Source organism: Semicossyphus pulcher, unplaced genomic scaffold (assembly GCF_022749685.1).
Source record: "Semicossyphus pulcher isolate SPU_LCO1_2020_fin unplaced genomic scaffold, fSemPul1.0.p SCAF_11, whole genome shotgun sequence".
Lineage (NCBI taxonomy): Eukaryota > Metazoa > Chordata > Actinopteri > Labriformes > Labridae > Semicossyphus > Semicossyphus pulcher.
This window is the reverse complement of record NW_027211615.1, coordinates 23,311,025-23,324,548: the sequence shown is the minus strand read 5'-3', so window position 1 is coordinate 23,324,548 and position 13,524 is coordinate 23,311,025. Positions and strand designations below refer to the sequence as shown.

Here is a 13,524-nt window from a genome sequence, read left to right as displayed (position 1 = left end):
ATAAACTTTTTTAATGGAATTATTATTAAATATCATATATTCAATACTTGGTTCAGTTTTTTGTGTTTTCTGAAAAAAATGACTTAGGCCATTATTTTAAAAGGGTGTCAATATAGTACTCTCTGATGTAGCACAGTATGTAAAAGTACGACAGAGTATTAGGGCCACAAAAAAAACTGAGATTACGAGAAAAAAGTCGTAATATTACCAGAAGAAAGTAATAAGAGAAGAAAGTAATAGAAAAGTAGAAAGTAGTAATATTACCAATCTGGGATCCCATCGGCTACAGTCTGAGATGATATAGTCTCTGGGGACACCGGTGAACGTGTCTGGCGGTAAGCGATAAACGACTCCCCGTCAAGACTTCCTTTTCCACGTGCTGCATCGTTACAGAAATGACGGTGAGGGTTACAGCTGGCTCGCACATCGCTGAAGTGGTTGCCATAGGTTGCACATAATGATGTGCATACTGTCACCCCGTCCGTTAACGGGATTGGCTCCATAGGTTTGTGACGTCTCAAACCTGCCAATCTGAAAAGGTGTTGTTCAGCCTGTCCTTGGTACACTGCAGTTTAAAAGCAGACAGGCCCAGCCATGGAGATGACTGCTGATGTTGTCCCTGATATGTCTTGTAGCACATTGAAGAACACCACATGGAGATGTTCACTGGAGGGGGTCTAAAAACTGAGTAACTGTGTAAGCTTTACTTACAATCAGTCATGTTATGGCCCATACTTTAACCGCTTATCTAGGTTGAAAACATATTGTACAGAAACCACCATGCCCATGTAAAGACATAGTACAGTAGAAACAGTAAAATACTCAGTGTAAAATTTATTTGAACAAAAAGAAATCACATTGGGAGAACTCATCACTCCAGTCATCTTGGAATGGTAGAACACACTGCAGTTCATTTTTAATGGCATGGTTAACAAAGGGATGAAGTCCAATTTTGTCATTGGAAGTGAAATGTTATTGAGAAAACAGCTCGTGTGACTGTGTTTACCAGACATTATCAAACATATATTCTAAATGCCCATATTATCACAGCTTATTCTTTTTGTCATCAAAACCAAATAATCATACAATTGTCAGGCCTGGACTAAAATGAGGACTCAGATGCAGAGGATATCACGTACAAGCACACTTTATTGATTTCTGATCCTTTTTGAAGAGTGACAAACAATTGGGCTATGAAAAACTCCCTAAATAACTAAGTCCTGGCAAGATAACTCGCGGAAGATAAAACTTCCTAAATAGGAAAATCTCCAGTAAAGGAGAGACAAAAAACACACTAGAAACAGGGAAGATCCTAAAACATAAATCGCTCCCGTAGGAGGAAAACAAAAGCTAGACTAAAAATCAAAACGCTCCCGAAGGAGGAAAACCAAAACTACTGATCAACGGGACAAAAGAAAAAGGCTCACCTAAAAGGAGGCTCTACAACTATCTAATACTAATTAAACACAAAATCGCTCCAAAAGGGAGGAAAGAAAACAGTTTACAAAATAACACAAAATCGATGCTAAACTAGAAAACTTTAACAAACGAAAAATCACTCTCAAAGGAGGAAACAGAAAACAACTTACGTGGCGTAGCAAAAAACTCTTGGCAAAACCGACTGTGACTGTGGATAAGGGCTTGGGTGCACGGACAAGGACGAAACACTTTGGCAAAAGACAAAGGGGAGACGCAGACTATAAGCACATGAGGGTAGTGGGGAACAGGTGGAAACAATCAGGGATCAGGGGAGACAATCAGACCGGTGACACATGAGGAAGGGCAAGTGACCTGAAACGAGAGGAGAGTCAGGTTTCAAAATAAAACAGGAAGTTACGAGACAAAAATCCAAGACAAGACAAACCTCACAGCGGTGTGACAACAATCATCAGCAGACATGTCAAACAGCATCACACATGCTACTCAACTTCTTCAAGATCGACATGATTTTTACACCTAATACTCAATTAATATATGCGTGTAAGTAATGATAAAAAAGTAATGGCTTTAAAGTAATGAATATTAAAAAAGCCGTCTATAAAGCTTAAACGGAGGTTTACAATAATGTCAGTCACAAGTGCTTCTACTGTTAGCAAATCAAAATGAAGCGATGAGATATATGAAACGCTGAATGTTACAAACATGAGCAAATACATCAAAAGAAACCATGGTAAAAGCAGCACTATTGTTAACTGTGTAATATCCTGTGTAACACCCATGATTTTATTCAAGAAGTGGTAGTAGCCACCCTGACATCAGCAGTTGACCCTTCGCTATGTCCCGCCCCCCTTGGTTACTGTTGCTACGCCTGTCGAGCTTTTGCACCGACATGTTAAAATCATGGCGTTTTCAACTACAACAGTGAGAGATGTTAAGGGAAATAAAAGCACATTTCTGGAAAAAAATAGTTCCCAAATATCAGAGAGAAGTCGACAGAAAGGACGACGTTTGAAAGCTACATCCAGAATATCATTTGTCAGCGGAGCGTTGAGAATAAAGAGGACGTAAAAATCGAGGCAAAAGCTCAACGCGAGCGTCAGGCACCCCACGTCTTGACTATTCATGTCAAGGACAATCAATTACAGGAACAACAATGTTCTTGCACAGCAGGGTAAGTCAATATATTGTTTTATTTTAAACTAATGTTTAGTTATGACTCCCTATAACTTTCAATATATTTTATGTTTTAGCCCGTTGCTAGCAAAACTAAATCATCCCACTTTTTCATTTTGTTTAAAGCACGTCAGGATACTGCTCGCATATCGTGGGCTTGATCCACACACTTGATCTCCTAAAGGCGCAACAGTAAAGTCAAACAAAATCCTGCACAAGATTGCCACAACAATGGCACAAAGCAAGGGCTGGTAAAGGCTCTGCCGTAACCATCAGTGGTGGTAGCGAAGGCCAGACCGGTCAACTGTCTTCCACAATTTATAATCCATATCCGACATCTCTCCTCTCGAGTGTTTGGCTTCGGAAAAGTGAAAAAATAAGACACACCCCTCTAAACTTTGAGGACATCTGCTGTCAGACACTGTTTAGGCATTTCTCCTTGTTCTGAAAGCTTGATGGGCCTCCTGCACCTAGTTACGGTTGCTAACGTAGGATTGGACAGTGGCCGTTGAAGGGAGGGGCTTAACAAAGTGTCATGTGGTTTAGGGACTACAGTTTTGAAGCCTCCAGTTTGAAACTTGGAACCATAAGTGAATTTATTTCGAGAAAAGAGGGACAACCGGCATTGAAACGTCTCTATCCTGGTTGACGGGTTGCTGTCTTGGCGACTTGTTAGTCACAGATAGCCACACACTAAAGCATATCCTGCTTTAGTGTGGATATCCCCCCTGGTCAGGATGCATGTATAAGGCACTTTTGAAAAATGGGAGGTACTTCCACTTTTTATATACTGTCTATGGTCATACAGAGAAAAACATGAGTTCACCAAAGCTATACATAAATCAAATGAGTTTAAAAGGTAAAATACATTTAAAAGAAACAGAATTGACTGCTTTAAGGCAATAATGTGGCAGCTAGGTAAAGGAACACCTTGTCCAGGCTGTCAGAAGAACTGGTGTCCCTAACCTCCCAGCTGCTTGGTAAATTGTTCAATCCTACAGGACTAAGGTTTGACGAAGGCAGAAACTCTATGACAAGCAGCAGGAGCAACAATGAATGGATGCTGCTTCCTGGTTCCTGAATGCACTGAGCTGTGTGTAGCTGAGTTACAAACGGATACATTTTTTAGTATCAATGCTTAATACAGCTGGCTTTATTGATAAAGAACTATAAAAAATAGAGCTATACTTAATTATTGATTCCACCTCATAGAGAAACAGTGCTCACGTCACTTTCTAGAATCACAATGCTTTCTTGTCTAATTACTTCTTTCCACTGCAGCCTAGTTCTTTTCGTCCTTCCATTTGCTCATCAATACTTCCATTCAGTGCATTACTTCATTCACCTTTCAGCAGTCCACTACTTTTTCCTGTTCTCCACTGCCTTCGTGAAGTTCTGGATGTCTTCAGCCATCAGCTGCGGCTCCTCCATGGCAGCAAAATGGCCGCCACGGGCCATGTGCGTGAAGGTCACAAGCTTACGGTATTTCTGTTTGACCCATAGTTTGGGGGTGTGCATCAGCTCATTGGGGAAGCAGGCGAAGCCAGTGGGGACGTACACAGGTATCCTGTAAAGAGGAGATGATGTGTTAGCCTTAGATTTACTGAGGTTACGTTTTAAACATTGGATATGTTATTTAATGCGTGAAGCTTATACTCTTCACTGGTACACCAAGCTTTCTAAGACCTATTTGAATAAATTACACTGAATTGCACCTCCACTGGAAAAAAGGTAATGGTTTTAAAATCCTGCCTGACACATATCTGTCGGACGATAATATTGGCAGACACGGGCCTATCACGTACCCCTATTTTTCAGCTACGATTTATAGATGCCGATTGTCTCTGTTCCCATTGCCAGTGAAGTATACTCCTGTCGGTCTCAAAGGCGCCCGAAACAGGGTTAGTAAACAGTGAAGATGTTACGGTGGTTAGGTCTTTATTGTATCTATTACTCATTCAGTCTGTTTATCAAACTCAAATGCGCTGACAAATTTGGAACGATGTTCGAGCGCTGCTCGGACGGAGATGGGCGGAATTTGTAGCTGAGATGACAGCTACAAATTACCGACGGAGCATAGCATCGCGCCGGAAACTAGCGTGTTGACACGGGTTTTGTGTTCCCATCAAAGCCGATCGGAGCCGAGGCGATAATTACCCGGGTCTACTGCAGAGTCATTTGACCCGGGTCTGAATGCAGATTGTAACCTTTGCCGTTAAGGAAAAAAGCCGGGTGTTAGCGGGTTTTTTGACCAGTGGGAAAGCGACGTCAGACATATCAGTATCAGTGTTTACTTTCTGATCGAGCCAATATTAAAACCTTTTGTTATGCAACATATGACGCAGAAAACAATGGTTATGATGGTAGTGATCCCATCGTCTTCCCACAGTTTGTCCAGCGGAGCGTGCTCTGACTCCAGAGTCCACAATGCACACTGTCTGCAGCATCATCACTGAACGTCTGCACTGTAAGTGGTTTAAAGACTTTAATATTCTTTTATTAAGTTGTTTGTTTAAGAAAGCAGCCTTCTTACCGTTGCATATAAATAGTGCTGAAAGGCAGGTGCCCGATCCCCATAGAAAAGGTCTCTTTTCATTTGTCTGCCATATTGTAAATCTTCCCAAACAACTCAAATCTGTGTTGCTCTACAGATTTCTCGATATTTAGAGTTTCTTCTTTTGGTCAACCTAACATATGAACATTGATGTGATCTCCCTGTTTCATTAAAAGAAGGTGTGAAGCTCTAGGAGCAGAAAAACTTTGACAAACTATAATCATGATCACCCACTTGGAGTGAGGCTGGTCGAGGCCTTGGCTGAAGTTTTCCTTGTAGAACCTCATGGAGGAGATGATGCAGCCGGATGTCCAATAGATCATTACGTTAGTCAGCAGATCGTCCAAAGAGAACTTCCTGCAAGACGACACACAAAATGATGATTGACAACTCTGTTGACAAATACGGCTCCTGCAGCCGTTCTGTTCCGGATTAGCAGAGTAGAGGAGGATCGACGAGAGGAGACGCAGTTATCAACCCACTCGAGCATTTAGGTTGAACTCCTGTTTTTGTTACTGTGTTACTTAAATAAAGTGACCTGTTCCATTTACCTGGTGAGTCCTCCATCCTCCAGGTTCCTAAAGTCGCGGTTCGTCCATGTGGTGAACTTCTCCAGGATGTAGGCAGCCAGACCCACTGGAGAATCATTCAGTCCTCGACCTGAGGAGAAGGTCAAAGTTAGAAATTATTTTATTATTGGATTTGTTAATGTTGACGACTGTGAGAGATTTTCTCATACCTACAGGAAAACGAAACGTGCTTTCAAGGAGAGAATAAAATCCCAGTCCTTTCATAAAGACAAGAAATCTCTTCACCACGTTTATTCTCAGTTTGTTTCCTGTATCTTCAAACTTTTATTTTTAATTGTAAAATAACATTTTCTCCTTCTTGCTGCTGGCTGCTGGCTGCTGGCAGTGTTAGTGCTCATTCAGATCAATATAACTCTGCTAATGTTCACGTTTCTTTTTTTAATTCTTCATTTTTACATTCAGCACTTCACACTGTATCAGTATTGCTGCAAGTCCCTTCTCACAACATTGTGCACATTTTTCCTGAAGTCGAAGAAATAAGAGTTTATCTGATAACCTTTTCACAGTTTTGCTTTTTTAACTTAAAGTAACATTAGCTTTGATTATTTACAAATGAACATGGGAAGCTTTCAAACCTGTTATACTTTCACTCATTTACTCTATGAAGTCAGATAAAGTCTGGCCTTATAAGTTAAACATACTCGAACATAACACTTGGTCCAAATTTGGTCAAATCTTTCTTTCTGGACTTTGAGGGGAAACGACCGCCTTTCCATAACATATATTTTGTATATTATTTCTATCCATTCATCGCTGATTTAATGTTCACTTTTCATCTATTGCTCATGCCTCAATCTCTGATCCCATAGTCTATAGTCTGAGACGATATAGCCTCTGGGGACACCGGCGAACGTGCCGGGCTGTAAGCGTTAACGACTTCCCCTCAAGACTTCCTTTTCCGCGTGCTGCATTGTTACAGAAAGAGAAACCGTTTTCTTGTGATTGACTTGTTATTAACGGGTCTTACCTTTGCTGAAATTTCAACATCATGATGCAGATTTGTAAGAAGTAAAAATTCAAGCTTTGTCAGGTCTGTCCTCAAGAGGAGAAGAAAACTTTTAAAATGCTCGTTTGTTGAACGGAGGTCGGATCGATCTGATGCATTCGAGGGAGTCGGGAAATCTGAACTTTGAACGGCTTTCGTGACACAGCGTCAAGGGAATTCATCTCAAGTTAAATTTTAGATCTAGAACAGATTGTTAGCTGTTAGCATGCAGATGTCTGTTTATAGAGATTAATAAGAAGCTAAATCGTCGTCAGATCACGCTGATGGGAGGCGGGATGGCATTACTGCGGATTACGTTCCGCCTGCTTTTGCTCTCCTCACTGACTTTTTTCCCTCATACGCCGCAGCCTGCTGATACGTGATTGGTCAATGTTACTCGGACTACAAGCGTAGTTCAAACGAAACACTTGCCTTCACAACGTCCCTGCCTGTAAATAGAGATAACTCATGCCTAGTTGTCTAAAATACTAACCATAGAGCCTCCACCGTGGAGATGCTGCTTAAAACGTTCTTGTGTTAATCTCCTCGGGCAAGTTTCACAAAAGCGAGTGCTGATAACAAGCAGCTGACACATTGGTCCCAGATACACTACAAATGTTGTTGCAAATCTGTTGGAACAGGCCTCAGGTCCTTACCCACAGTGTCAGGCTTGGTGGCCTGGATGTGCATGTAGCCAGACTCTTTGATAGATTCCACCACCAGTTTCTCCACGCAGGGGAAGAGACGCTGAACATCCACGTCAGTGAAGCCAAACAGCTTAGGGAAGCGACGGCCGAGCATGATGGATAAAGCCATGGTCAGCCCTGGTTTAGAGGGCGGGGCAAAGTTCACATGCAGGCCTTTGATTGTGCTAAGAGACGAAAAAAAAACAGTGATACACATCTTATTGAAGTCACATTCACCCTTTCACATACTTTAGTGCCATGCAAGGCTACTTATAGAGAATAGAACATGTATGGGAATAGAACAAGTAAGCAGGAAGGTCTTATGTGTCTTACTTGGGCTCAAGCTGAGCCATGTTGGTGGTGACCAGCCAGCCCCAGTCTCCTCCATGAGCATAGAACTGCTGGAAGCCCAGACGCTTCATCAGCTTGTGGAAGATGCGCGCAGCACAAACTGAATCAAAACCTGTTTACACACACACACACACACACACACACACGTAGAAATCACAGGCAGTTTTACAGAGAAATAGGACAAGTGAAATATTTTACATCATTATGAATGGATTTGGCAGGAAAGTAACTGTAAACTGTTTGTAAATAACGACGACGTGTATACACTGTGGCCGCTGATAGCACCATGAATAAGCATCAGTTGCCACAGCCATCTATCCGGCCAGATGTTATGAACCTGACTGTAAAGAGAGGCTTTCAGCACCTTCACCTCATGATGCCATGATCGCTGGAAAGTCTGGGTAACCATCGGCCTTTATCTTTGCTCTAAATTGCGTGTGACTGTTTGCGTTGGTCTTGGAGACTTTGGCTTTTTTTTGCATAACAAGGGGGCAGTTATGTGCCAAATGAATGTCAATGAATTGAGCTCTGAGACACAATCTGCTTTGAAGCACACTTAGATTTAGAGCGTTTTGTGAATTCGGCCCTAAGTCCTAGTGACCTAGTATCATGTCGGGAGAAAGTCCGGGTCGGCGATGTGTGAACGCAGCAGGAAGAACTCAGGAACATTCACGGCGAGCGATTGACAGGAGCTGCACTTTTAAAACAGAATGAGAGGGTCCATATTTAACAGAAGACATCACACCTCAATCAATGCATTTACAGGAGGGATGTCATAGCGCATGTCCGTCTGTGTGTGTGTTTTTTTTTTTCTGATGAGCATGTGGGGGACGCTGCTGCAGGTATGAGAGAGACAGAACGTGAGACACTGGAAAGTGTCCAGTAAGTTCATCAATCATCATTTTGACAGATGAAAAAAAAAAACATAAGAGAATTAGGTGCTAATTATACTTATATATACACACATCCTCATGCCATGTGTGGGCTGCAGGTGTTGTCGCTTAAAGTAAACACTCCGCGGCACGTCTGCTCTCTGAACGGTACATTTATGCAGCCACAGTATTAACGAGCACCGGGACGAGGTGCCGCTGATAACAGGATTACACACACTGCATAGCTGCCACGCATAACTAAAAGCCTGTCTCGATCAATGTCATAGCAACAGTGTCGCCTGCATGTTTATAGTTTACAGACAGCTCAGCGGTCAGTTCACTCTGTGAAAACTGAGTTTTTGCCTCCTTCGTTTCCATAAAAATCCCATCCACGCAAGCACGGTTATAAGAAATCCCCGTCCAAACAAAAACGCAAAAACACAACAGAAACGCTGCCATGAGAATGCCACACCAACAGGCGGCGATATAACCCGGTCATGCAAAGATGAAGAAGAAGAAGAAAAATCGCGGCCAATCGAATGTCTGAAAAAATGTATCCCGACGCCTTTGTTCCTCAACGTAGTAGACGCGTAACTGTACATATATGTGTGAACATGTAAAAAGTCCTGTTAAGCATCACTGTTTATGTCACGTAACATTTTGCAAGGACTGTTGCCTCATTTGTGACGCCTCACAAAGGAGAGAACGGTGCACAGCCTGACGTCACGAGCCTGTTTACCCCGTCTACACGTCTCCATCGAAACGAAGTTTCTAAAAGTCTTCACCCTGGCCGGAGTTTTACAAAAGATCTGTTTTCAGTGACCTAAAGCGGCGTTTGTGTGAATGAAAGGTCAAAACGCAGAGAAGAAGCTAAGTTTTGAAAAATACCTGTGTACGTGTGGACATGGCCTCAGTTTGTAAATAAACACCTGCACACGCTCAATACAAGAACTTATATTTCATTCAGCTAGACTACAGTTTGTACACTGCATTAGGAATAGTATTTTTGTTTATGGTATGTTTATTACAGTAATATACAACCCGAAGACACGATAGGGATTTTTCCATGTCTGCAAGAAAACAATGTGCAGACTCACCTTTCTTATGTGATGCTTCGGAAAAACCGTAACCTGGTATGGAGGGACACACCACCTCAAACACAAGGTCATGCGGGTCTGTTGGTTCTGTTAGCAGAGGGATCAACCCATAGAACTCGTAGAAGGAGCCGGGCCAGCCGTGAACCATTATCAGAGGGAGAGCCGTCGTTCCCTCTGGCACCGTCTTGGGCTTCACATGCAGGTAATGGATATCAATGCCTGGATGGAAGTGTGGCGAGTAAGAACAGTTTTAAGGCGTTATGATATATTTTTCATTAATGTGTCAATAGTGTGGCCTCACCTTCGATGTTGGTTTTAAAGTGGGGGTACTGGTTGAGTTTGTCAACTTGTCTCCTCCAGTCAAAGTCGTTTCTCCAGTAAGAGACCACTTTCTGAAGGTACTGGGAGTTGAAGCCGTAATTAAACTGGCTGTCCTCCAGTGAAGGAGCGGGGCGAGTCTGGTCTATCCTTCTGTAGAGGTCCTGATAGAAACGGAGAAAAGATAAAGGGGAGCTCTCAAATACTGCAGCCTGGAAAGTGGTGGAGTATAAACAGTGGTGTAACAGAATGTAGTTCCACCCACACAGTGCGCATTCATGAGGACCCTTTACTCTGAAGTGCATCGATAAGAGGTGTGGGACATTTCCAAGAGGCATCCGGATCTGGGTGTGGACATTTCTGGATGGATATTCACTCACACATTCACTCTTGTCCGTCAAATATTCACCCAAAAACTCACGGCATTGTTACACCAGGGGTGAAAGCAGTTTTTGTTGTAGTTATTATCACGTGCAGGTTGTGAGTGTGTCGTTCTCCCTGCCTGGATTTGGTGCTGTTCGGTTTCTTTCTGTGTGCTGTTGGACCTGCAGAAGCCACTTCCAAACCGACCGTGCGCATGTGGTAGTCGTTGTTGACAGCATGAGCAGAGTGATTTTACCCATTGTTAATAGTGTAATAGTATATCTTCTAATTCAGAAGCAGCCCCTGTAACTGTAGGGGAGCCTTTTCTTCAGTACGTTGTGGACTGCATATTTGCGTACTGGTCTTCCTTGGGAATGGGGAATCAGTGTATCAATGTATATCAGTCGCTTTGTATCAAACAAGGTGGGCTTCAACGTTTGGGTCTGTTTAAAGAGTAACTGCACAGTTAAAACATTTTTTTTGAGCTGTAATAAAAAATTTATAATAAAAATTATATCGCTGTACTGTGATGAAACACATCAATGTTAGTGTTAATGTTGACAATTCATACCACATTTTTTAAAATCGGCATTTCATGGGTTGGAAACGGCTCAAACACGCCATCTACTGTTTTAAATCAGCCCTGGACCTTGCCAGCCGATGGGACTCTGGAGGGGAGAAGTCCTCCACCTCAGAAGATGAGCTCTCTGTGACATATGTGCCTTGTGACTCTGTGTCGCTCTCCATTTTCCTCTGGCCACAGGAGGGGACGTCCCTACGGAAGAGGATTAGGGCCACTGGAAAAAAAAAAAATTAAGCTCCAATAAAAAAAATTTAAATTTTTATTCTGAGAAAAAAAGTCAGAATTCTGACTTAAATCTCAGAATTCTGACTTTTTTTCTCCGAATAAAAAAAATTAAAAAAAATTAATGGACCTTAATTTTTTTTTTCCAGTGGCCCTAATCCTCTTCCATACGTCCCTGAGCTGCCGGTTTGATACATTAAGATGTATCATGTGCAGTGAAGGTGCACATGTGATGATACCCGGTGTGGCCTGTGCAGTAGCTAAAGAACTTAAAGGTTGCATGTAATAGAAGGCAGAGTTAAACATGGGGAATCTAACCTCCATCTCTTCATCACTGGTTGTTACTTTAAATGGCCGGATGGTGACATCCTCCCCGCCCTCAGGTGGTGCTCCAGCCCCCCACCAGCCATCCTCTGTCTTCAGGACCTGCTTCCTGCTCCTCTGAACCAGGAAGAAGATCAGTCCTCCAATCACCACAGCCACCAGCACCTCTGTGAACATGGCGCTCCAAGTCTGCGCCGAGACAGGGAAGGATGGGTGTGGATGGTTGTGTAGAATCAATGGAACAAGGAAAAGACATTTTACTACCTAACAATATTACATTCATATATTTCTAATTGTGCTACGAGGCCTATATAACATATATATAGAGAATATGTTTTCTCAGCACTGTCTGCAGCACACGTCTCAGAGCATCAGAGCCGTGCAGACTGTGCTCCACTGCTTTTGAAATGGTTGACATTTGATAATAATGTTTTTATACTTTAATAAAGTTATCTGCTTGTTAGTGCACAACCATCTGAGTACCTTTATATAATGAGCCTAATGCATTTTAGAACAACAGCGTTGAATGACCCTCTCTGCCAGCGATGTATTTGCAGTCTGGGGCTCAATGATTTAATCAGTCATGAGTTTAGAGAAAAATGTGGGACCAGTCAAACAAAAGTGTCACTGTTGTTGTGGTTGTGTCAGGCAGGCAGGATTAACTAGACCCGGCCCCTCAGTTACAAAATCCTTAGACCTGCATGACAAAGCTTTTCTCATTCAGTAGAGCTGCAAGCATGGAAACACGCCCCCGCTATACCACCGCACTACTCTAATACTGTATTCACATGTTGTTAACTATCAGTAGACCACAGCGACCAAAGTTCAAACAGCCTTCTGTTAGAGGCCAGGTCTGGACTGACACTTAGCATGCATTCATAAAAACAGACCACTGATAATAAAGTTCAACGACCTGTCCGCTCAACTAGCCCCAGTTTTCTGGAAAAGACTGAGGATGTCACCCCCCGGACAACCCTCTGTAACTAACACAAAAAACATTTACAGAAACAAAGGTATTTGTAATCTGCTAAACACGACTGTGTGTCATGCTCATTTATTACTGTAGTTATATTACCAGCTAACGTTAGCCACAGCCAGACAGCGATAAGCACCAACTATTCACTACTGACGTATACGGAGTCCAATTCTTTCTGCGCACTTGTATCAAAAGTCAACTTCGTCTTGTTGCTGATTTTGCTAAGTTATGTAGATTTGCCAAAACAAAACACGACGTCACTTCAACTCATTCTAAACGAGCAACACATACGCAGCAATACTAAATCAGCTGCTCGTCGCAAAATAAGTCTTAAAGAATCCAAAAGTCAAAGAAGATTCAGTCCAACTCACCAGGTTTAAGCACGTTCCCTTTTTGCTCGTATCAGTGCGGAATGCAGCGTCCTGGTCTAGCGGACCCGGTCGTCTGTGCTGCCTGTGTTGGACACGTTCGATTCCTAACCCGTTTCTTCGAATCCTCCTTTATGTCCTAGCTCATTGCCTTTGTCGTTAAGTTTAACGTTACAAACGCCACTTTCAAGTTAAGCTTAATAGGCAAGAGCAGCCAAATAGTTACACAAGTGCATTGTTCGTAATTCTAAGCGCATGAAGGGAAAACATACGAGGATAATATCTTGTCCCAGAAACCCCAGAATTGCATGATGGGATGTGTAGTATTCTGCGGAGGAGGAGTAGCCAATACTAACTCCAGTTAGAAGTTTTCTTTTTATGCGCAAATAATTTGAATGTTTGACTGATTTGGCGTACTGAGAACAAAATCCGCAGGTTCCTCTGGAAATTCACCAAAAATAGAGACTGAAGAAAAGAATACACAAAGACAATTTCTTTAAAATTCCCCACAGAAAGCAATATTTGTAAAATCTGAAAAATGTTTAGGCTTTGATTATGTACATTTTTTAAGGAACAAGAACGATTCTAAAAAGGAGGAAATGTTCTTTTTTTTATCCTGCGA

The 13,524-nt window shown here is 42.3% G+C and overlaps 1 protein-coding gene across 1 annotated transcript; it reads right to left on the bottom strand.

Moving 5' to 3' along the window:
* Window positions 1-828: 828 nt before the first annotated feature.
* On the bottom strand, window positions 829-13,176 carry ephx1 (epoxide hydrolase 1, microsomal (xenobiotic)). The gene is made up of 9 exons (XM_069657672.1): window positions 12,906-13,176; window positions 11,553-11,747; window positions 10,050-10,230; window positions 9,749-9,967; window positions 7,762-7,891; window positions 7,399-7,613; window positions 5,719-5,827; window positions 5,402-5,524; window positions 829-4,180 (listed from the first exon to the last, which is right to left on the bottom strand). Exons 2-9 carry the CDS (start codon window positions 11,733-11,735, stop codon window positions 3,973-3,975), a joined length of 1,368 nt encoding a protein of 455 aa, XP_069513773.1. The 5' UTR covers window positions 11,736-11,747; window positions 12,906-13,176; the 3' UTR covers window positions 829-3,972.
* Window positions 13,177-13,524: the final 348 nt, after the last annotated feature.

What these genes read in the sequence shown, in the direction of transcription:
- ephx1 (XM_069657672.1), bottom strand. Translation starts at nt 11,735, where the DNA reads ATGTTCACAGAGGTGCTGGTGGCTGTGGTGATTGGAGGACTGATCTTC. An exon ending in CCAGTGATGAAGAGATGGAG is followed by an intron (nt 10,231 to 11,552) that starts GTTAGATTCCCC and finishes CGTTTCTATCAG; the next exon opens with GACCTCTACAGAAGGATAGA. An exon ending in CTTTAAAACCAACATCGAAG is followed by an intron (nt 9,968 to 10,049) that starts GTGAGGCCACAC and finishes ACTTCCATCCAG; the next exon opens with GCATTGATATCCATTACCTG.